At 34.9% G+C, this 24,533-nt stretch overlaps 2 protein-coding genes across 2 annotated transcripts; both read left to right on the top strand.

Annotated features, from left to right (window-relative positions):
- The first annotated feature begins 9,459 nt into the window (after positions 1-9,459).
- Positions 9,460-13,490, top strand: LOC133172270 (uncharacterized). Its single transcript, XM_061307125.1, has 2 exons — positions 9,460-9,545; positions 11,820-13,490. The coding sequence occupies exon 2, from the start codon at positions 11,829-11,831 to the stop codon at positions 13,443-13,445; it is 1,617 nt and encodes a 538-aa protein (XP_061163109.1). The 5' UTR covers positions 9,460-9,545; positions 11,820-11,828; the 3' UTR covers positions 13,446-13,490.
- A 4,967-nt stretch (positions 13,491-18,457) lies between these two features.
- On the top strand, positions 18,458-20,467 carry LOC133205611 (uncharacterized). Its single transcript, XM_061341449.1, has one exon. The coding sequence runs from the start codon at positions 18,470-18,472 to the stop codon at positions 20,120-20,122; it is 1,653 nt and encodes a 550-aa protein (XP_061197433.1). The 5' UTR covers positions 18,458-18,469; the 3' UTR covers positions 20,123-20,467.
- Positions 20,468-24,533: the final 4,066 nt, after the last annotated feature.

Raw genomic sequence — 24,533 nt, 5'->3', positions numbered from 1 at the left:
TTATCAGTTTGTACAAGCCAGACGTCATAACTTTTTCATTTCACATGCTGAATACTATCATTTAGTAAATCCAAAAAAAATCCCCCCCAAAAAAGGGAATGAACCCGGGACCTCTCACATTCCGTAGACAACGAGAAGAATTTTGGATAAGAAAGCTAGGGACAGCCTTTCCCTGTAGATGTAATGACAATGTCGATAGTGTTGGAAATCTTTCCAGTCCACAGTGTAACAATGTAAATGTGATGGGACTTTTTAACCATATACAGAGACGTAAGCGTAGTCATGGGCATCGGTCTTACAATAAACCTTTAATACACGATGTCTATTTTGATTCATTACTACCTTACGTAAATCAACAGTTAGGTCTACATCATATTCGCACCAAACTTTACTCTGTCGCTTTGAAACTTTTAAATAGTCTTCTTGAAAAGGTCAAGGAAAGTCCATTTTTTGATTCCTCGACACCAGAATATAGGCTCGGATCTGTAGTTATGGATATTGCCAATCATAGGCTTTTTAAACCCCCGCGTTTTACTGAAGAAAATGCAGCTAAAACAATCCGTTTTTTCCTTAAACTTCAATATGCCAACAAAGGAATTGACGCGGTTAATATAAGTAATATTCTTAATCACAAAAGGGTCCAGTCTTGTATTTCACCATATTTCAAGTTAAAGACTACACCTTGTATTTCCTACAAATATACATCGACTATTGCTTCCAAACTTTTTTATTACAAGAAAACTTTACAGGGCCTGGATATCGAATATCTGAAACATAATCCTCCATCGTGTTCATGTTCTTCTTCGCCCTATAACTATAGTCCTGCTGGACATGTTATTACTGGTGACGTAAATATAGTTAATAATGAGGACCTTAGATCACTAATTTTAAAAGGTCCTAAATTGAGGGAACCCAAGATCCTTCAACTGGCGTAAGAATTTCATAAATATTATGGATTCTGTAGAGGACTACGCCAGGCGATGGGCCAGACATGAAAAAGAAGACCTTGACACTTTGTGTTTAAATTGGATTAAATGTATCAGATGTATGTTAAAATCGCGCATTATAAGATTGAGAGGCAATATGAAAACCATCTATCCATCTGTATTCAATAATCCAGAAGTGAAAAAAGAATTAGATAGATTACATGGTCAGTACGTACTGGTCCCTGCTGACAAAGCAGGTAACAACATTGTCTTTGTTTGTAAGGCTCATTATATTAAATGTATTTTAGAGGAACTTGGATTTAATTCTACAAGTGGTAATCCAACTTATACTCATAGTTCCCTTTCTAAGGAAGAAATTCTTCAAAATCATATGTCAGTTTTGAATATTTTTAATATTCCAAACAACCAAAATGATTTCGAATTACCATATTTATATTGGATTCCGAAACTTCATAAAAATCCTTACAAACAAAGATACATAGCGGGTTCCAGTAAATGTTCAACCAAGCCTCTATCTTTACTCCTCACTAAGATATTAACAGTGGTGAAGGAGAAACTTCAAGAGTACTGTGCAACAATATATTCGAGAAGTGGTGTAAATCAGATGTGGATACTTAAAAATTCCAAGGAACTTTTGGAAAATTTGAAATCACAAGATTTTACCAAAATCAACAGCTTAAAAACTTATGACTTTTCAACTTTATACACAACCATTCCCAACGATAAATTAAAGTCCAGGCTTTTTTATATCATTGACAGCTGCTTTTTCAATAAAAATGGAACTCGTAAATATACTTACCTTGTCATTGGTCATTTGCAAAATTATTTTGTTAAAAAACATTCTGATTGTACACACAAGTACTCTGAAGTTGACATTAAAAAGATGCTTGAGTTTCTGATTGACAATATCTATGTGGTTTTTGGAGACCAGGTCTTCCAACAATCTATTGGAATTCCTATCGGTACCAATTGCGCCCCGTTATTAGCAGACCTTTTTTTGTATTCATATGAAGCAGAATTTGTCCAAAATCTTGTACGTGAAAAGAAGAAAACACTTGCTGTGGCGTTCAACTCGACATTTAAATATATCGACGACGTATTGTCAATTAACAATGGCTATTTTCATTCTTATGTCGATACGATATATCCTGGTGAACTTGAGATAAAAGATACCACAGAGTCTGACACATCTGTTTCATATTTGGATATTTTACTTGAAAAAGACGTTAATGGTAATTTAACAACCAAGCTTTATGATAAACGTGATGACTTTAACTTTTCAATCGTCAACTTCCCTTACTTATGCAGCAATATACCTTCATCACCTGCATACGGGGTATATATATATCTCTCAGTTGATTCGAGCATGCTCTACGCATGTACAATTTCTAAAACGAGGTAAATTATTGACAAATAAGTTGATGAAACAAGAATATCAGCTGTCTCGTTTAAAGTCATCATTTCGTAAGTTCTATGGTCGATACAATGACCTTGTCAGCAAATACAATTTATCATTGAGTCAAATGCTGACTGACGTTTTTCATACTAATTGTTAGGCCATTATTTACACACTGAATTTTCCGTTATTTCCCGATCATGACAAGGAGCACACGGCGGGTGTGACCGGTCGGCAGGGGATGCTCACTCCTTCATGGCACCTGATCCCACCTCTGATGTTTGGAAGTCCGTGTTTGCTCTGCTCCTATTTTGTATTGTATAATGGACTTTTGGGGTTGAATACTGTTCGTTATCTCCATGTATTTCATGTTTAGCGAGAGTCATACCCCTAGACCACGGAGGCACTTGATTCTATAACAAATTAAATGCAAACATTAGGTCACATATAATGATTATATTCACGTTCGAAATTGTCAAAATTTTACACAGTACATGGTGTCTAACTTAGCCTTTACTCAACAGTTGCTTATTCTTTAATATGTTTAGAAGATTCTTTTTATATAGAATATTTATCACACTGTAATGATTTTATGAGTTTGTACAAGCCAGACGTCATAACTTTTTCATTTCACATGCTGAATACTATCATTTAGTAAATCAAAAAAAAAAAATTCCAAAAAAAAAAAAATGGATCTTGCGGGATATGAACCCGGGACCTCTCACATGTTAAGCGAGAGTCATATCCCTAGACCACAGACGCACTTGATTCTATAGCAAATTAAATGCAAACATTAGGTCACATATAATGTTTATACTCATGTTCGATATTGTCAAAATTTTACACAATACATGGTGTCTAATTTAGCCTTTACTAAACAGTTCTAATAGATGTAATAAGAATATAAAGTCCACCGACAACCTATTATACGTAATAACTCTCCACATGCCCCTGTGCTAAAAATAGTGCCAAGCGACTTTTAATACAATAAATAATAATAATTAAAAAAAACGGGGCGGGATACTTTGCGAGAGGCGAGAGAGACCATAGGGAGTTATGGTATAAAATTTCATTGCAAAAGCTCAAAAGCTTGAGATATCGCCCGGAAACGGATATGTTATACACAGACGGAATGTATAAATTGAAGACCTTGAACTTTGTCCTTTTGACTTCAAAATCAATAGGGGTCTTCCTTAGGCCACAGGGATTGGTTATGTAAAATTTCATTGCAAAAACTCAAAGGATTCTCGAGATATCGCGCGGAAACGAAAGTGTTAAAACAGAGAATTTATTAATTGACCTTGGTCTTTGACCTTTTGACCTCAAAATCAATAGGGTTCTTCTTTATGTCATAGGGAGTTGCTATGCAAAATTTCATTGCGAAACTCAAAGGGTTCTCGAGATATCGTGCGGAAACGAAAGTGTTACAGACAGACAGAAATACAGACGGACGGACGGACAGACAGACCCAAATTAATACCTCCCACTTTCAGTGAAAGCGGGGGACAAATATACATACACAACATTTAAAAATATCCATGTGGAAATTTGAGGAAACCGGACACATTTCCCAGAAACCAAATTAAATATTTGCAACATTGTGTCCTTATAATTATTTATAACAGATAGAGATGAACAAAAGGTGAAAAGCCACCCCTCCTACTGCCCCTCCTCTAGCACCGATTTTTATAATCCAATAGGAGCACACCATCACGCTTGAATGAACTGTAAAAAATGATTAGTGAGTGTCACTACCTTGCTGAAACCAAAAGAATATCTACTGAATGTGTTTGTTTGTCGAAAGGGGTGCAACCCGTAGAAACTTTTTCAAAAAATGAGGGTAAGGGACAGTCTACCAAAAATCTGACAAGCATGATAGGCAACAGAAATTTTTAAACCTCAATGTCGAGGAAAAATATGACATTGACCTGACCTGTCCCCCCCCCCCCCCCCCTCGTTCTACGGGCCTTAGCTGCATTGCTTTACATAATATAGAAGACTATATCACTTGGTGATGGTATCTTTAAGGATTAAATATTTCTGTTGTCTATCATGTTATGCCCACTTCTACTTCAAAGTATTAATTATTCATCTTTTTGCATAAAAAGATAATACTACATAAGGTCGATCAGTTAACACTTCCAAATTGAGATAATTTGATAATTTGCCAAACTGAATTTCCTCTAAAGTCCTTTCCGTAAAGTTTTAAAGAATATTCATTATATTTCTATTTTACTTATATTCAATTTTTTCCCCTTATTTCTACAAATCTTTTTTATTATTTTTTTTTGTTGAAAAAATCTTGTTTATATAATATATTCTGAAACTTAAGTCCTTGATTATAGATTTAATTCACTTCATCTTAGACCTTGATTGTTTGAATAAGAATTGTATACAGTATATGTAGGTAATTTGAAAAGCCAAAACTTGGGATATTTTCCTACGCTGCTGTTCCGCCAAAATTATATTCCATGCTAGATTTTTAACTGCGTGTGCCATTTTTTTGTCCCCCGCTTTCACTGAAAGTGGGGGATATTAATTTGGGTCTGTCTGTCCGTCCGTCTGTATTTCTGTCTGTCTGTAACACTTTCGTTTCCGCGCGATATCTCGAGAACCCTTTGAGCTTTCGCAATGAAATTTTGCATAGCAACTCCTATGACATAAAGAAGAATCCTATTGATTTTGAGGTCAAAAAGGTCAAAGGTCAAGGTCATAAATTCTGTCTGTTTTAACACTTTCCTTTCCGTGCGATATCTCGAGAATCCTTTCAGCTTTTGCAATGAAATTTTACATAACAACTCACTGTGGCCTAAGGAAGACTCCTATTGATTTTGAGGTCAAAAGGTCAAAGTTCAAGGTCTTCAATTTATACATTCCGTCTGTGTGTAACATTTTCGTTTCCGGGCGATATCTCAAGAAGCTTTTGAGCTTTTGCAATGAAATTTTATACCATAGCTCCTTATGGTCTCTCTCGCCTCTCGCAAAGTGTCCCGCCCCGTTATTTTTATTATTATTTATTGTATTAAAAGTCGCTTGGCACTATTTTTAGCACAGGGGCATGTGGAGAGTTATCACGTATAATACAGGTTGTCGGCGGACTTTATATTCTTATTACATCTATTAGAACTGTTTAGTAAAGGCTAAATTAGACACCATGTATTGTGTAAAATTTTGACGATATCGAACGTGAATATAAACGTTATATATGACCTAATCGTTGGCACGATTTTTAGCACAGGGGCATGTGGAGAGTTATTACGTATAATACAGGTTGTCGGTGGACTTTTATATTCTTATTACATCTTTTAGAATCAATCAAATCTTTATATCCATATTGGCATTTTTTATTTCCTTCAATATACGTGTATACATTTAATAATTCTACAAATTCAAGGGCGGGGGGGGGGGGGTCCGACACCCCCCCCCCCCCCGAACTGCGCATGCTCTTCTTTTTTCCTAAGCGGGGGACACAAATTCTCTGAATTAGCTTGTTTATGATTGCTATACACAAGCTATTGAAACAAGCACATGTACAAAAATTATGTATCACTTTCATATATGTGCACTGTCTAGCCGAGCTGTTGGAAGTGAATTTCAGTCATTATTAACAAATATTAGATGCTAGTAACTAATTTCCAACTAGAATACCTAAAATATTTTAAATTGTTTTAAAAATCTGAGGCCTTAAATATCGTGCATACATGTAATAACAAAGAAGCAACGACGATATACGTTCATAAACATACAGTAGTAACCCCTTATCATTGATCAAATGCATATATTTGTCCTTATGATTGAAAAATGATTGCACTTACTTTTTTCCTGAAATGCACCAGTTGCTGAACCTTGCAATGTTCTTTTTCTTAATAATTATAATAAAAGACAAATTAAAACTGCGTTAGCTGCAAAACACATTCGCAAAGAAATATAGCTTTGTCTTTAAAAAAAACTATAGAATTTTTTTTTTAAATAACATTGTAGGATATGTGTTTGTTTCCTCTACAGGCTCTGTTGACACCGGCTGTGTGGTGGCCGTAGACTGAAATTTTGAAGGGGTACCAGAGATACCTTGAGTCGTACTTTGTGTCAGTGTCTGATTCTGTAATTCTTCTGTTGGATATGGCTTTGTTTCATCTGTAGACTCTAATTATGCGGCCTGTGAGCCCGTGGGGAGAACTTTTGAAAATATACCAGAGATACCTTGAGTCGAGCCTTCTGTCAGTGTCTCATTCAGGAATTCTTTTGTTAGATAAGTGTATGTTTCATCTGTAGACTCTTTGGCCAAAGGCTTTGTAGAGCCCGCGTTGCGAACTGTTGAAGTTGTACCAGAGACACCCCGAGTCAAATTATCTGTCAGTGTTACATTCAGTATTGCGTTTGTTGAATATGTGTCTGTTTCATCTGTAGACTCTTTGGCTAATGGCTTTATGGAGTCCGTGGTGAGAACTTTTGTTGCAATACTCCGAGTCAAACTATCTGTCAGTCTCACATTCAGTAATGCTTCTGTTGAATATGTGTCTGTTTTGTCTGTAGACTTTTTGAACACTGGCTGTGTGGACCCTGTGGTGCGAACTTTTGAAGTTGTACCAGAAATACCTGTTGGATACGTTTCTGTTACATCGGTAGACTCTTTGGATACTGGCTGTGTGGAGCCTGTGGTGAGAACTTTTGAAGTTGTATCAGAGACACCCCGAGTTGAACTATCTGGCAGTGTCTCATTCAGTGGTGCTTTTGTTCTATATGTGTATGTTTTCTCTGTAGACTTTTTGGATATTGGCTGTCTGTTGCCCGTGGTTAGAACTTTTGATGGTGTACCAGTGACACCTTGAGTCGAATATTTTGCCAGTTTTTCATTCCGTAATGCTTCTGTTGAAGTAAATAAATTAATTGTAGAGTTTTCATCATAAGAACCGGTAGTTATATTTACGGTTTGCGTGCTGATCTCCGAGTTTTCAGTCACAATTTCTACAGAAGCAGTACTTGAAATCATATTTGTTAAAATTAGTGAATTGTTCGTAATTATATTCAGTGGCTCCATCGGTATACTAGTATATATCACTGAGCAGTTCTCTTTCGACATTTCCATGGCTATTGACAAATTGCAAACTCTTAAACATTTTTCCACATCCAGGCCCTCGGGGCAGCACAACATCGGTCTTCTTAATCGTTCCCCATTCGATGTGCAAGAGCCCCAAGTGGTCCAACTTCGTAAATCACATGTCGGAGTGCAGCAAAATATGATAGAAAAATTAATAAGTACAATTGTCACAAAACACAGATGTAATGTACAGGTTCTGAATCTTAACATCTTTAGTTACACTGTAAAAGGGTACTTATACATGTACATGTATATATACGAGGGTTGTCCAAAAAGTTCGTGGACAATGGCGTTTTTGTCAAAATGAATGGTTCAAGATATACTTATTGTATACCAAAATATGAGTTATGAAAATCCAAGTCAGAATAGTTTGGTTTTTATTGTTTGAAATTAATATTTTTCTAAAAATCGCGGTCGTTAAAGGTCGCCGATAGTGCGCACGGACCACGGTTAAAATGCCATAAACTTTTTCAAAAAGTGTTCTAATTAAAATGATTATTTTCTTTATAAAACGAGTCAAAGCTTAATAAAAATTAAATGTGTCGCAAATAAAGCGGCTATCGTCATTTTCTGATATCTTTAGTATCGCTAACTAAATAGACAGTGAGAATATTAAGCAAAATCCTCAAGAAGTATGTATCAAAAATTGACAGAAAAAGCGACGTCGGCCATCCGAACGGAACAGCGTCCGATCACACAATTATGGCTTAATATGGTTGAAACGACATCAGACACAAAATATTTATTCAAACAACTTGAAATTATTGGAATATATTTAATTCATTGATTTGTAATTGGTGTATATGATTTTTCAACTGTGTGTAAAATTTCGGAGACACCACAAAAAGTGGAAAACCACTGTTATTTGATGAAAATGGGATATCCCTATTCATGACGTTGTTACAAATCTAGCGCCGTCGGATTGGGCTGTGCAACCTGTGTATACGAAACGTTTATATTAATGACGCTAGTAATTATCGTGTATTGTTTTGAATTTTAAAAATTAAATCAATTATGGTCTATGCATAAATATTATTGCACACACTTGGCAGTGTGGAATAATAAAGAAAAGTAGCGTGTGTCCATAAACATGTGATAAAAATTCAAAATCCATTTTTTTGACGTTATCATGAAATTAGCGTTACGTCAGACTGTGCCGTGCGGCTTGCATATACAAAGTATTTACACCTATAATGTTCATAAAATAGTGCGCATTATTTTAATTTTTTATATATTTACTAATTCATGGTCTATATTGAGATATTATCGTACTCGTTTGCTATTGCGGACTTTATTAAGAAAATTAAGCATGTGTCCACGAACTTTTTGGACAACCCTCGTAACCCTGTCTTAATTCAAAATGAGAGATTATTACACCTTAACATGGTGCAAAACAAATAAAAATTATCAAAGTTTGAGTAATATAAGATTAAAATCTGAAGAGGCATCGTAGCGTTGTCTAGACAAAAGGTTTATTTCTTGTTAAATTTTTTTTCAAAAGAAAAAATACGTTTAATTCTTAATATATTTCTGTGCTGTTTAATTTTAAAAAAAGATTAATTAAAATTTCCTAAAGGCTTATAAAACGCTTTTGTCCCCTCTCTTCTCTCTCTCATATGCTTGTAGACATTATCAATTTTGTGATTTTATTTCAGTTATTCATAATTTCGAATCTTGCTTTCACAAATCCATTATATAGATAACTGCCATTTATTTTGATTTTTAATTCCAGGCGAAGTAACTCCTTCAAACCTTTATCAATCCCGCTTCAATTCTGACATTCATAGCTAATCGTACAGGAAGTTTTAATATAATTACAAATGCAACAATCATTCTAATGAAGGTTTTTTTTTTTTTTGGTGCTCAGACACTTTATTTCCTGGTGAGAATACTTCCTGGCGGACGATAATCATTAGTTTATCGCTGGGTTTTAAAGTGTGTTTTCAAAAGAAGTGAATACAAATATAGTGTAATAGAATTATTATATCTTTTTTAGGACGTGCTATCTTATCCCCGTTACAGAATAGGATTACCTCCAGAATTCTACGTGGCCATAAAACCCTGACTCTTAGTGAAGACCAGAAAATTTTTAAGAAGAATTAAGGTTGGTGGTTTCAATATAATCTCTCTCTCTCTCTCTCTCTCAAGAGACCCTACATACGATGAAACACGTAATGCTCAATGAATGACCACTAAATTGTCACTGATTCAGTCCGTGACTGTTAAATTTCAATGGTAATTCAGTGACCATTCCGTCCACTAAATTGTAGATACATTTCTGTGGCTTTTCAGTTATATCTTAAAATACTTCACAAACAGCTTAATTTTTCGTCACTTTTCAAAATATAGTGAGAACAAATATTATTATCTATTAACAGAAAAAGATTTATATTTGCATAAAATTGAAACTTTCACTTATGAAGAGATACGGATAAACTTATAATAAACTAATCACGTATTTTGGGCAATGTCTATAAATCATGTACATCCCTTGTATATTCTATGTTAATCGCACAGATTTTGTGGATATACCGACCATTACTTGCTTTTAAATAGGATGACTGATTTTTTTTATATGTAGCAAGAAATGTTTATGTTTAAAATAGACTAATTATTTTTTTTTATTCTTTCATCAATAAATTGTTCTATTAATTTAGCTTCTGAGATTTGTATCACGGACCTCTATCCTTTAGTTAATTTTTTGTGCAAAGAAAATTATAATTAAATAAAATCAAATACTCTTTCATTGATTAACTAAATATAAAATTTTCATATAAAAATGATATACTTTTTCAATATTTTTTTTTCTTTTCTAATTTTCTTTATTGCAACAGATCAGAATTTCTATTTTTTTAGTCAGTCCTTTTTCATGAGTTAAATTACAATCCTTAACTATTTAGATTAAAATTTAAAGAAAAAGACTGAGTAAAGTAATCAGCCATCGATCTATAAGTTTTTACTTCAGTATTCTTTCCAGAAAAGTATAACGGAAAGGGCTAAACTTGTATTATGTTAAAATACGGTAACCGTTCATAAAAAGTAACCAAAGTATCACTGACAGGCCACTGAAAGGTTACTGAATGAGGACTGAAAGGTTAATGAATGGTAAATAAATTGAAATGCGACTGATAGGGCAAAAGATTAACTGAAATGTGTCTGCTGAATGATAATTTAAATTGGCTGAGTGGTAACTGTAAGATAGCTTAAACAGACTGATATGTATCTGCCATTCAATGATTATGCAGTCACTGTCAAATGGTCACTGTACGCCGCTCTTCAGTATTAAATGAAAAGTCTTATTTCTTCCTTTGCTACATGTGTGTTTACACACACGTGCATTGTACAAGTATTCATTGTACATTGTTCTTAGGTAGGTTGTGTTTGGTTAGAGACCTAAATACTAAATCTACTATTAAATAGGTCCCTGAACTTACTGTTAAAACAATTGACATGACTCAAAAAGTTACTAGTACATCATTCAAACCCTTCAAACTTAATTTAAAAACAAGTAATTGAAATCTATCAGGGATCTATTAGCTAGAATAATGTAGCCCTCTCCGATTTTTTTTTTTGGGGGGGGGGGGGGAGAGAGAGGGCTACAACTCCTTAGGATCTCCGTAATGGTGCAAGTGCGGGAGTGATTCACTACCGCACAGATTTCGGCTCAAATTATCGGTAAATGGGTATTTTATTGACATATCTTACCTGAACTCATAAAATGTAGTTATGCAAGACATGAATTGATCCAAAAATATACAGAACAATCGGTATATCGGTTATTTTTCGTGTATGTCAACATCACAACTTAAATTTATCCGCCATGTTTACTGACCTTGATCGATTTTATTTTGGGACAACCAATGAGAATTCGGGATCTAGGGGAGCGGATCGTATAGGATTTCCCTTATTTTAAGCAAAAATATCACTGTTAATGAAAAAAATATCCCATGGAATGCTTTTATTTATCGATATTTAGTGATATCATACAACACAAACATTTATCAACACCGACATTTACTTTATCAAGTGATTCTAAATTTCAAGCGCAAGTCTCAGTACATCACGCGAGAACTGTCATGGCTGCTGAAGAGAACGACTGGCAAACACGCAGATTTATTTTACTTGGTTTTCACGTATAAAGGGCTATGATGTTGATAGTGAATAAAAGTTCCGTCTTGTTGGAAGTAAGTTGAATGCAAAAATAATTTATTTTGCCTGCAGTTGCCCGTATCTAAAAAATATATTTGCACCATTCCGAAGATGCAGTGGAATTGTAGCCCTCTCCTGAAAATATCAGATTAAAAAAATCGGAGAGGGCTACATTATTGCAGCTAGGGATCTATATACGTCCTTGATCTTATATACGCTTTATTTACAGGCACCAAAAATGCATCCTTATATAGCCACTGTACTTGATGTCCTAAACACTGTTTTCATAACACCATTGACGGCGGGAAATGTTGTCCAATCCGAAGACAGTTACGATGGCGACACAAGAAAAACTGACGGAAGCTTGTCCTCTATGGTGACCATTGCCTGCTTGACTGCAATAACGTTTGTAGTCATAGGAATATATGCCAAGAGTGACGACCCAGGAAAGTCAACGGTTGCCATAACAACGATGACATTCGTCTTGACTGCAATGGCGCTGTTTGCCATAGTTCTCATTGCAGTCCTCGCCTTTCGGAAAAGACACGAATGGTTCAGCCCATCACGAGTTAAAGAGGATGCTTCCAAAAAATTTAAAGGAAAATTCCTTTGGCTGTTCAGTCTTGGTATAATAATGAAAAATGCGCTTGAATTGGCTATCAACATTGATTGTGTCGATAAAGAAATAGACAAAAAATATGTGCTGGCTTTTATGGTGGTTCATATTGTCTCCATATTATATTTCTGCATTCAAACAGGTTTCATTAGTTACTTTAAAGACTACAATTTCAAAAGTTCAGTTAGAATAAATTATGGTATATTAATTGTTTTGCTAACAAATTTGACTCTCTGGTTCACGAGCGTCGTTGGAGAAAACGAGGACTTTCGTTTTTCAAAGAACAAAACCACGGGAATCGATGAAGAAATGGAGTGTTTTCATAACTCTAGTATCCATAAATTACGCGAAAAAACTCTACCATTTCTTAACCCTTGCGGAATAGAGTACGCCTTGCTGGCCACAAGTTTTATGTTGTCATTGTGGCCATCCGTCAAAAAGGAAATCCATGATTCCCAAGAATTGGAGGATTCGGTCAACATGGATAACATTGAGGAAAGTTGTGATGAGTATACGCCTCTGTTCCGAAGAAGACGACGGCGAGTTCCGCCGACCGAGGCTCGTCTTGAGGAGCCAAAACGCCGCAACCCGGTTGCGTTCTTCCTCGCCATTTTGTTTGGCCTCATTCTAAATCTCCCTGTGATTATCGCTTCGGTGCTGGTACTCTTTAAAGTGGACATGTATGAGCCCGGCAGACATGCTAGAGTTCGATGGTCCATTATGGCTGCGTACAAATTGTCCATGTTGATTATGGTGTTCATCCTTTTTTATCACATTACTAAATATGGTCAATCAAACAACGTGAAGAGAAAACTCTCCTCGACTGAATACATTCTGGTTTTTGCAAACGCAGGAACGATTGCAGTTTGCACTTTCGATTTCATCGTGAGCTTAAACAAACACAGATTTATTCTGATGACAGAAAACATCATTGATATTATTTTGACTTTTCTTCAAACGACCTTAATCATGCATTCTACGCGTGTGACCATAAGAAAAACTCTGGACAGTTTTCTAGCAGCTGAGTATGTTTGTCTGCTATTGTCCATCTGTAATATCGTGCTGTGGGTAGGTGATAGCTTTAGTAATGTGGAGAATAGTGTTTATACCCTGGCCGACGACAAAAACATCAAAACAAATAAAGTGATGAAGTATGTTATATTCCCCATCCTCGTATTCTATCGTTTCCACGCGTCCATCGATTTGTTTGGACTTTTTTCCAGGATGAGAAAGGATTAAGGGTTTCTTGACTATGATAGCAGAGAGAGAGAGAGAGAAGGGATGAAGGGATAGACACTATATATATATATATATATATATATATATATATATATATATATATATATATATATATATATATATATATATATATATATATATATGAAATTAACATTTATGTTTTATCTTCATTGTAAATAAAATATTTTTGTCGTGAAATTATTTTTTTGTATAATTACTTGTGTTTCCATAGAAAATTTTTGATGAGCGGTATACGGAACATGGCGTCAATTTTAATTTAAGGTAGTACGATCCTCAGGTTGTGAAAATCAGCTTTTGAGTAATTGAAAATGCTCACAAAACTGTCTTTGATTTCACATAGTAACGTGAATTCACCCTTGGTATTTCTTCAAAGTTCATCATTATATTTAATAATATTATGTATGGGAAATTATCAAATCTCAAATATTTTTTTAGGAAATGCGAATAAAAACACCAGCTATGCATTTTCTAATTGAAAATTAATCAACAAATATAATTAAGGATAGAAAAATATAGGTATCAAGGCATTTGGAGAAAATTGCATCTTTTTTATGCCGATACCGTATTTTAGTTCTCTTTACTTCAATTGTTACATAATACATAGTGTAAAAAGCTTGTGCTATTATTGCTAGACATCACATATCACGTCTAATGCTGATAAGCATTGTTCCCTAATGCTAGACTAAAGGAAATTCGATTTCTCTATAAATTAATCCATTTTTTTTCTTTTATGGGGTACAAATGTTAACTTTTTACAAGACCGTTTCTATGACTTCTAAGAACCTTGATACATATTGAGATGCATAAAATGAAAATTGTTGCACGAAAAGATCTCAAGCTTCATTTTGAGACTTTTTAAATAAATAATAAATTTAAGAGTTATCCTTCCTGGCTGAGGATCGGATATCCTTAATTCAATCTTTGCAAAAATCTCAATTAAGATAATGAGTAACTTCTCTTGAATGTTAAGGAAAAGAGTAATGGAATGCTTAAGAACAGAGAACATGTGCATCTTCAAACTTGGAAGAAAAAAATGACCAAAACTGTTAATGGCATTAAAAATCCAAGTACGGATTGTTAAAGCTGGTAATTCATTGTATTTATCTTTTAAATCTTCTATATAATACGGAACGAATTGTCTAGGGGGAGTGAAAAAAGACAGGAAAAAATCAGTAGGCATCATTGAGATGGTGACCATCTCAAAGACCGCCGCTTTTAGCAAAGGACAATAGAATGAAAGACCCAGATGGGGCAAATTAGAGAGAAAATGCTCTGACAAAAAAAAAATAATAATAGAGATTTGACAACTAACCTAGAACCTTGGCTCAAAGACACTGCACACCGTTTACCCTCGGGCACTTATGGGTGAATTTTGAGTCAGGTAGGCCTAAGGGGAGAGAAAATATACTCCGGACAAGGGCTTTACAAAGAAAGGAACTAAAAATTGCTTCAAAGTCACTACACACCCTCTACCCACGAGCACTCTAAAGGTGAAGTTTGAATCAACTGGACCAAGGGGAGAAAAAAATATGCCCCGGACAAGGATTTTATACAGAAATGTTTTTTGACCTTGACTTTTGATCTAGAAACTGGTTCAAGGTCACTACATACCCTCTAAGCATAGCCCCTCCATGGGTGAAGTATAAGCCTACCTGGGCTAAGGGGAGAGAAAAAGTTCTCCGGAAAAGGATTTTACAAAGAAAGGTGGGTTTTTTTTACCTTGTCTTTTGATCTAGCGAATTGTATCAAGATCACTGCACTCTCTCGATCAATCCACGGGTTCTCTAAGGGTTTATTACTAAATAGTATGAGCACAGCTAGAAGGATGGACAGACTGATCACTATAGAGCACCCGTAGAGCGTGTCACGAGCAGATAAAGATAGAACTTGTTGACAAAGCATTATAATGGCATTTGGAGACGAGTAAAATTCTATTACTCCCTTCTGTCAATTGGTTAATAAAACTGTTATACGCGAGCCAACGACTGAGGTGAATGTATGAGCCGATGGTAGAGAGTGCAATGCTACAAAAACTTTATAGGTAAAACTCTACACCTCAAATTCTGTAAAACTATATAAGGTGGGCAGATATCCTTTACATTACGATATTGTCAACAGATCACTTTAAATATTGCTACAGAAATTTAATATCAGATTTTACTTCATTAAAAGATGCATTCATTTGTAGTAAGGAACTTCATCTCGACCAAAACAACTTGTACATATATTCCTCGAGAGAAAAAATATTAAAAATTCTTGATATTCAAAACATTATGAAATATAGTAAGAGTAATATACTAAGAGTTTTGTAACTTCATTAAAACTAACTCATATTTAAAAAAAAAATTAAATAGATTGGCAGTACTCAAATGAAACACTAAAAGAGGCCAAACTTTTCACTTACATGTTTTTATTTTTGAAAACCAATTTCAGACTGGATATATATCTAATTTTTTTAAAACCTGAATACAGAAAGTCAATCTGTAGACTAAGTGTACTTGTATCAGTACATAGACTCTTTATTGAGCAGATATGATAACATACCTAGAACATAGAGAATAAATAAATATTGTACGCTTAATCAAATTGAAGATGAAAAACATTTTCTTATTCAATGTAGCAATTTTACAAAGGAATGAGAGGAACTATTTAATTAAGTCTCATCCAAAGTAAAACATTTTGAAAATTTGCACGATAAAGAAAAATAATTCTGGATATTAAGTTGTGAAGAATTAGATATCTTAAACTCTTTTGGTAGATTCTTACAAATGGCATTGACAATAAGTAAAAATTCAGGGCATTTGAACTGCACCATGATGAATATTATCTGGTTTATTCCACCTTTTTATGTCTGTCTTCCTTTCAATCATGCAACTCTTTCTCTTTTGTGTACATGTATATGTATATTGTATTACATATGACCTTACATGACTATTTACAATGTACTTTCTTGTTGCCCCTTGAGGCCCATTAATTGGTAAATAAACTGAATTGAACTGTTACATAAAAAGTGCGATATAATATTGATGAAGGGATAATTTTAATCAATCAAAGGCTGTTCAAACATATCAGGTAATAACGACCATCGATTATCAGATATATTGAGGAAGAAATTAACAAAGTTTGGATGGCCACAAATTTATATCTTCCTGTTTATACGGAAATATCCCCGTATCAAATAGTTTATTCGCGATTTCAAGAGTTTTAAGGAACTGAACTATACACTCATAAAATTTAAATCTACAAGAGCGCATTAATTACGTGGATTATGTTATATCTATTCCTCTAAGGGAAAAGAAACTTCACGCCATCTTGCGGATTTTCTCTTTGAGAACTTATATTTGTTTGATCGGTCATTTAAGGAACAAATCATTTCAGATCTGATTCGGGGAAATTGAAGGTTAGTTTTATTACGAAAGACGGCACTAAAAGTTGTGATTTTTTTCATTCTTCTGTAATAATGAAAATGCATTTCTACACAAACCCTAGTGGAAAATAACCTTCATAGATACCCCCAACGAATTTTATAGTTATTTGAAAACAAACCTTGTTTTGTAAATGCTTCGAAAAAAATTTATTTTTTTCGACCTATACTCGGCACTTAGGGCCATTGAGCAGTGAGAGATCTACTTCGTGCCAATACTTACTGCGACACAGGCCCTAGGTTTTTAAGGTCTCAACCGAAGGACCGATCTCCACGTCCCACAGTGGGATTCGAGCCCGCGACGTAAGAATCAACGCAAGAACTTACTCTGCGACTCTAGATTGACAAAACGCTTCAACCACTGCGCACACGCGGGCAACGCCTACTAGTATCTCTAGGACTATAAACGCTTTTGACAATTAACGTGTTTACAAAGAAATAATGTTCAAAAATAAACAGCAAAACATAACTGGTATGAGATAATTAAAAGAGCAAATTAAAAGAAATAATTTTCTTTTATAATTCAAACAATACACTGTAAGAAACCATGAAATTCTAAGAGAAAACTAGAGGTACTGTGAGCACTGAGCTCACAAAATGATACCCCCGCTCCCACATGAGTAAAATGGCAAAGTCCAAGTTGAGAACATACATCTACTTGCTAATGGGTACCACCCTTATTATTCATGTAGAAGAATGGCAATGTCCATGTTTTGCTATGGGAAACCCCAAGAATCTATTCGATCGAAACGTAAAATAGAGGCCCATAGCAGCGGTTTCAAAGGCCCGTAGCAGCGGTTTGAAAAGGGGGGGGGGCAACACTTCTCAAAATAATCTGAAAAGCAAAAATATAAAAATTAAAAAAAAAAACCTCTTCAACTGCCCAAATACTGGAATTTACCAGTGCTCGACCTTATATTGCTATGGGAAACCCCAAATATCTGTCCAATCGAAACGTAAAATGCCACCATGTACTAAAGATTTTGTAGATCTTTCATTGAAATTCATTCAGTGGTGAAAGAGGAGTTGCGGATAAGGGCTGGCTACTCCAAAGTGTTACGGACAGAAGGACGGACACCCCCATCACTATATACCACCCACGTTTCAAGAGGGGGGGGGGGTATAATTAGTTAGACTTTAGGGAAATACGCAATATAACTTGAGTCTTCTTTTTTGGCCTATATACATATATTGTAAAAGGTTAAATATATCATGCAAAATGTCCTACATTACTCATGGAGATGTCGTGCAAAACATACACATTGTACTAAAATTTTGAAACGATGCAATTATTTTTAAATTCACCTTGATTTACAGCTTTAAGGTTTTAGCCTATTCGAGCTTCTCATTGTCTATCAACTTTGACATTAGACAGAGCTTAAATCAATATCTTTACACAATTCACCCGTTTGTAGCAATATGCTATAATTTCAGTTCCAGTTCTTTTCAGTTAAATTTCCAGATTTAAGGTTTAAAAAAAAAGGGAAACAGATAAGAAAACGGATACAGATGGAAAATGGCACTACAAGATCAATTTATTTTTCTTAACAACTAATTGTGGTTTTGTGTATTGTAGAAAATGGACACAGTAAAGCGGTTTGCAAAAGCTGTATATAGAGCAGCCATTAAGATCCCCCTCACCGCCGGATATCCAACACGCAATGGTAACCCTGACGAAACTAACGGGAGTTTGGCGTCCGTAGTAACCATTGTTTTCGTCACAGCCGTGACCTTCGCAATAATTGGTATATTTGGGGCAAAACAAAGTTATGAACAACTTGCCAATAAACATATTTTGATAATGATGGTGTTGCTGATGCTTTCTGCTCTGATGTCAGTGGTTTTTATCTCTATGCTTGCGTACAAAAATAGAGAGAGTTGGTACAAACCATCCGAACTTAGACGCATCGCAATCTACACAAATATTAAAGTAGCCTTTTTGTGGCTTTTTGGGTTTGCTTGCATACTGCATGAATCTTTGGGCGCATGCATGGACCTCAATTGCTGGTCCAGTCCTGAATCTGACGATTTGAGCTGGAATCCAATCGCACGCACGTTCAGTCATTTCCTCCAAATCCTATCTTTATGTTGTCAGCTGAGTTTTATAACTTACTTCCGCTACTACAAATTCGAGCCCTCTCTATGCATCAACTATGGTATTTTGATAATACTTCTTGCTAATTTAAGTAAGTGGTTTGATTCTCTCATAAAGGAAATAAATCTAAACCCTTACTCCGAAAGAAAAAATGAAACTTTAAACATTCATTGCCTTCTGTCGTCTTCAATCTACAATATAACAGAAGACCTCGAACCTTATGTTGATCCAGCTCGAGTTGAATTTTATCTTTTGTCCACTGGGTTTATCATTAGCATGTGGCCTTCCATACAAGAAGATGAGGAGTCTGAACCAAAAGAAATGAATCCAGCATCAGTGGCCGGTCTATCGGAACCAGACGATGAACTCGCATTGCTCATGCCAGGTTCATCCACTTCCATAAATTACAATACTGTGCAATTGAGAAACGACTTGTCAAACACTCGAATTCATCCCGTGTCTCATTTCTGCTCCATTGTAACTGGGATTGTGTTGAACATGTCATTAATTATTGGAAACATTGTCTTCGTGTACTTGACGAGAACAGAGAAGCATGAGAGTGTTGGTTTACGCGAGGCCTGGTTTACATTTACACTGGTGTACAAACTCTGCATGATGATACTGATTTACATGATATACTATCATATCACATGGAATGACACACCCTTTCAGGTCAAACCAAAGAAACTTTCCTCAGGACAATATCTCCTCATATTTTCCACATCAGGAACAGTTGCTTTATGCACAATAGGCATAATTGTTGGAACTGAAGAAGTGCCCGAAAAAGGTGGATATCTGTTCATTTTTGAAAACTGCGTCGATATCATGGGAACTTATCTTCAAACTGTGCTGATAATCCATGCTGAGAAGTTGGTGGTGCGCTCGGGTGAAGGATCGTCTTTTGCCTTAGATAGACTGTGTCTATTACTCTCAGTCAGCAATCTGTCCTTATGGCTTATCGATAGCTTCATCGATGTCCAGTATATCGCAAAATTCAGGACTCATAATGAAAAAATCATCGATACAGGGACACTGGAAAACATCGTCAACATTCTGTCACCCATTTTGATATTTTATCGATTTCATGTATCTCTTGACTGGTACAACTTACACAGAAAATTTAAGCAAAATTCATGAATTTTGATGTACATAATTAATTCAACGTCTCTTCGAGAATTTTTCACTCATACTGAGACCACTACTTGTCGGTGGAGGGCTGTAAATTTGGACCTGTACTCGGCACTTAGGGCCTTTGAGCAGAGAGGGATCTTTTTCGTGCCAGCAGCTACTGTGACACGGGACCTCGGATTATACAGTCTCATTCGGAGGGTCGGTCTCCACGTCCCGCAGTGGGATTTGAAACCGCTACCTTGACTCCGCGACTGTGAAACAAACGCTTTAACAATTGAGGACTACTACATAATTTGTAATTAATATTAATACCTGCTGTTTATTGTAATTAATTCTGTAATACATGTATTAGTCTTGTTCATTAACAGAAGAAAATAAAAAGTATAGAAAAATACTTTTTAGCCTATGTTTGAAATTTAAATGATTTGTAGGTTTCCGCTAGATGGTACAATGTACAGGTAGGCGAAGACGAGTTATAAATCTTTAGTGTGCGGATTATTTTTACTCGTACGTGGAATGCGTGCGGATATATTTATTCACGAATTTCTGGAATAAATGACATGTGACTAAATTTACGGAAATAAATAAAATATTTTAAAATAATAATTAGGTAACTAATAATTAAGGATGGGTAAATATATCTATTAAGTCGTACGTGTAAAAATTGAAATATACAGTGTATCAATATCACTTATCAAATACTCATAAATTGTTGACAATCGGTGATTATTTAAATTCAAAATTAAAATTATTAAACTAAGTGATTTGTTTTAATGTTTATTTGTATTTCGATAGATGCACTTTGATCTTTGTGTGCATTTCAAAAGAAAATCGGGGGGGGGGGGGGGGCTGTTATTATTATCCAATGGAAACAGGCACGTATTAACTAAAAACTGAAGATAGAGCATGCAGTAACGAAATTTGCGTTTAAGACGTAGAATACGATATATTTTTAATCAGTTGTATCATCCATGGATGTATTTCCTCATTCTACCTGTAGTTTTTACCAGCTATAATACCCTACCTCCTTTGGACAGTCACAAGACAAATTCAGCATTAAGTTATAACCTTGATCCCAGATGTTTTCTGGACATGTACTTTGTACCAGCTAAGATTTCTGCACAATATACGCTATTCCCCTATCTACTTTGGACAGATACCAGATTTATTATACAAGATTTCCTCACCGTACCTGAAGTTTGTGCCAGGTAATATTTCTGCACAAAACGAGTTAATACTTTACCTACTTTGGACAGTCACAAGAGTAATTCAACAAAGTTTTAACCCTGATCCAAGATGCCCCACCCTCCCCAACTACCTGTACTTTGAACCATCAAAGATTCATAGACAATATACGCTTTTCCTCTTTCTTCCTTTGAAAGTTACCAGATTAATTCAACATGAATGTAATACCTTGATGGTTTCCCTCATCTACCTGTAGTTCGTACTAGCTAAAATTCCAGCACAATATATTCACTTACATACTTTGGACAGTAACAATATTTAATTACAATGAAAATAACATTCTGATCCTTGATGGTCCCCAACCTACCTGTAGTTTGTATCAGAAAAGAATCCTCCACAAAATATGCTTATAACCTATCGACTTTTGACACTCTCAAGATAAATTTAGCATGAAGTTGTACCTTTGATCCTAGCTGTTTTCCCATCCACTTGTAGTTTTTAAAAGCTAAAATTCCCGTAAAACACACACTTATACCCTACTTACCATTGACAGTCATAATAAATAACCTTTTTTAGCCCAGACGTTTTCCCTACTACCTGTAGTCTGTACCAGCTACATGTATGATTTCTTCATAAAACGTACTCCTTCTACTTCGGACAGTCACAAGATTTATATCACATAAAATTATAACTCTGATCCCAGATGTTTCCCTCCAACCTACCTGCGGTTTGTACCAGCCAAGATTCCTAAATATGTTTTCCCTCTTATAGTTTTACAAACTGAGATTCATACTCAGTACATGTTATTTCCCTACCTACTTTTGACGGAAACCAGATTCAATTTACATGTATATTTTATGCTGATCCTGATCATGCAGTTTCCCTGGCTATCTTTAGTTTGTACCAACTTAGATCCTCACACGAAACACGCTCTTCAACTCCCCAAATTCATTAGACGCTAGATTAATTTTACATGTACATTTTATGCTTCTATTATAGCTTGTACCAACCTAGATTTCTGCACAATACAAGCTTTTCCCCTACTTACTTTTACATGGACTGTACCAAATGAATTTTACAAGTACATTTATCAAAAAAGTTACAATCAAATAAAAATTCAAAAGAAATTATTAATTAAATTAAATTTATTAGAAATAATTATTTATTCATTTTTTCGTACGTGTTTAATTCAATTTAATTACTCAGATTCATAAAGCATTCGCACTGAGTTCGAAATATTGTCGGCCTATTTTTTAGAACTACTAGTTCAAGTCGGTATACCAATACCGATTTATTTTCATAAATTTAAATTTAATATGCAAGGTAAATGTATATAATACAGTATGGAGATAAATTGACTTGGGGCCATTAATGGTGCTTGAACACAGATTTGAAGTTAATATTTTCTCAATTTTTCTGTATAATTTCATGACTTATATGTTGCTATAGCATTTCATACTAAAATATAATAAAAATCTTATTTTATCTCGAAGTTATTAAAACTTCGAATTTCTGGACGCGTTGGATTGACACATCCTTGCGCTTTCACATATCTTAATTTCATTCTTAATACTTAAGAAAAGTGGCAATTTTGTTGTGTATTAAAGAAAAATATTAAAACTATATAACCCAGAAAATTCAGAGTAGAAATGTTCGAAAGCAAAACCCACTCACAGTATTGTAAGTCCGTGCTCAGTAGTGTGTGCAGAGTTTAACAATTGAACACACCCGGTGAATCGTAAACATTAACAATAACAGAGTTCGTGCCCTGTTTACAAAAACAGTTTACGTTCCACGGGTGTGTTCAATTTGTTAAACTCTGTACACATCACAGAGCACGGACTGACAATACTGGTGAGTTGGTTTTGCTTTCGAACATTTCTACTCTGAATTTTCTGGATTATAGATGTAATATTTTTCCTTAATGCATAACAAAATCGCTTCTTTTCTTAAATATTAAGGATAAAGTTAAAATTTATGTAACTGCAAATATGTGTTAATCAAACCCGTCCCGGAATTCGTAGTTCCAATAATTTCCAGATAAAATAAGTTTTTAATTATATTTTCGTGTGAAATGCTATTGCAATATATAAGTCGTGCTATTATATAAAAAATTTGAGAAAATATTAAGTTCAATTCTGTGTCTAAGCACCTTTAACATACATTATATATGCTAGTTAGCAAAACCTTACCTCTTAAAATTCAAAAGACATACTGAGTTAAATTACTTTACTTAAATAGTGGCTTGAGTATTCTGGAAAAGCAAGTAAAAGGTCAAGGTAAAGTGAACTGTCAAAAAGGCTTATGACAAGCGGTGCACATGCTAAATAGCACAGGCTTATACCTCTCAAAAATCAACGAAAACGAATATGATTGTGTCCATCGGCAGGTCACGAGGTCAATGACCCTGATATTTTACAAAATTAAAGCTATTCTTCCAAGCAGTATATGAACAAAATATCAAATTTCTACCTACCGTTCACGGTAGCTCAGTCAGTAGAGCGCTCACTCCGTGATCGAGAGGTCGCGAGTGACCTAAGTCGATAAATCAAAGTACTGTGAATACTGATAGACGGTGGTACATGTATGAATGATTTTGTTTGTTTAACGTCCCTCTCGAGAATTTTTCACTCATATTGAGACATAACCATTGCCGTTGGTGGGCTGCAAATATAGATCTATATTCAGCACTCCGGGCCATTGGGTAGTGAGGGATCTTTTTCTGACCAGCACTTACTGCGACACGGGACCTCGGTTTAACTATTTCCACGTCCCGCAGTGGGATTCGAACCCGCTACGTAAGGATCGACTCCTTCATGTCCGTGACTCTAGAGCAAACGCTCTAACCACTACGCCACACGGATACTGGCATTGAATGAGATAAAATGTTGTAAGAATCTGTAAAATGATATGATGGAAATTATGAAAGTTTATTGCAATTTTTCACAATACAGGTCTTTTAATAATTAAATTTATATTTCCGTAGTATGATGAGGACATATATTAATCGAAGTTGTTGAACAATTTATTGCATGAAATTTTCTACATTAGGTTTATTATAAAATAAGGTTTGAAGAAAAAATAAACTATGCTGAAATGCCAGAAACGAATCAAAGTTCAATCATTTCAGTTTTTTCTCTATATGTACTATTGTGGTATGCAGTCATAATTTTAAATTTAAAATGAAAACATATTTAAGGATGATGGACAGATTGAAATTATACATTCAAAT

The sequence above is a fragment of the Saccostrea echinata genome, unplaced genomic scaffold (assembly GCF_033153115.1).
Source record: "Saccostrea echinata isolate AGI-Se365-2 ecotype Australia unplaced genomic scaffold, CSIRO_AGI_Sech_v1 ptg000054l, whole genome shotgun sequence".
NCBI classification, from domain to species: domain Eukaryota; kingdom Metazoa; phylum Mollusca; class Bivalvia; order Ostreida; family Ostreidae; genus Saccostrea; species Saccostrea echinata.
This window is presented reverse-complemented; position numbering and strand designations above follow the sequence as displayed.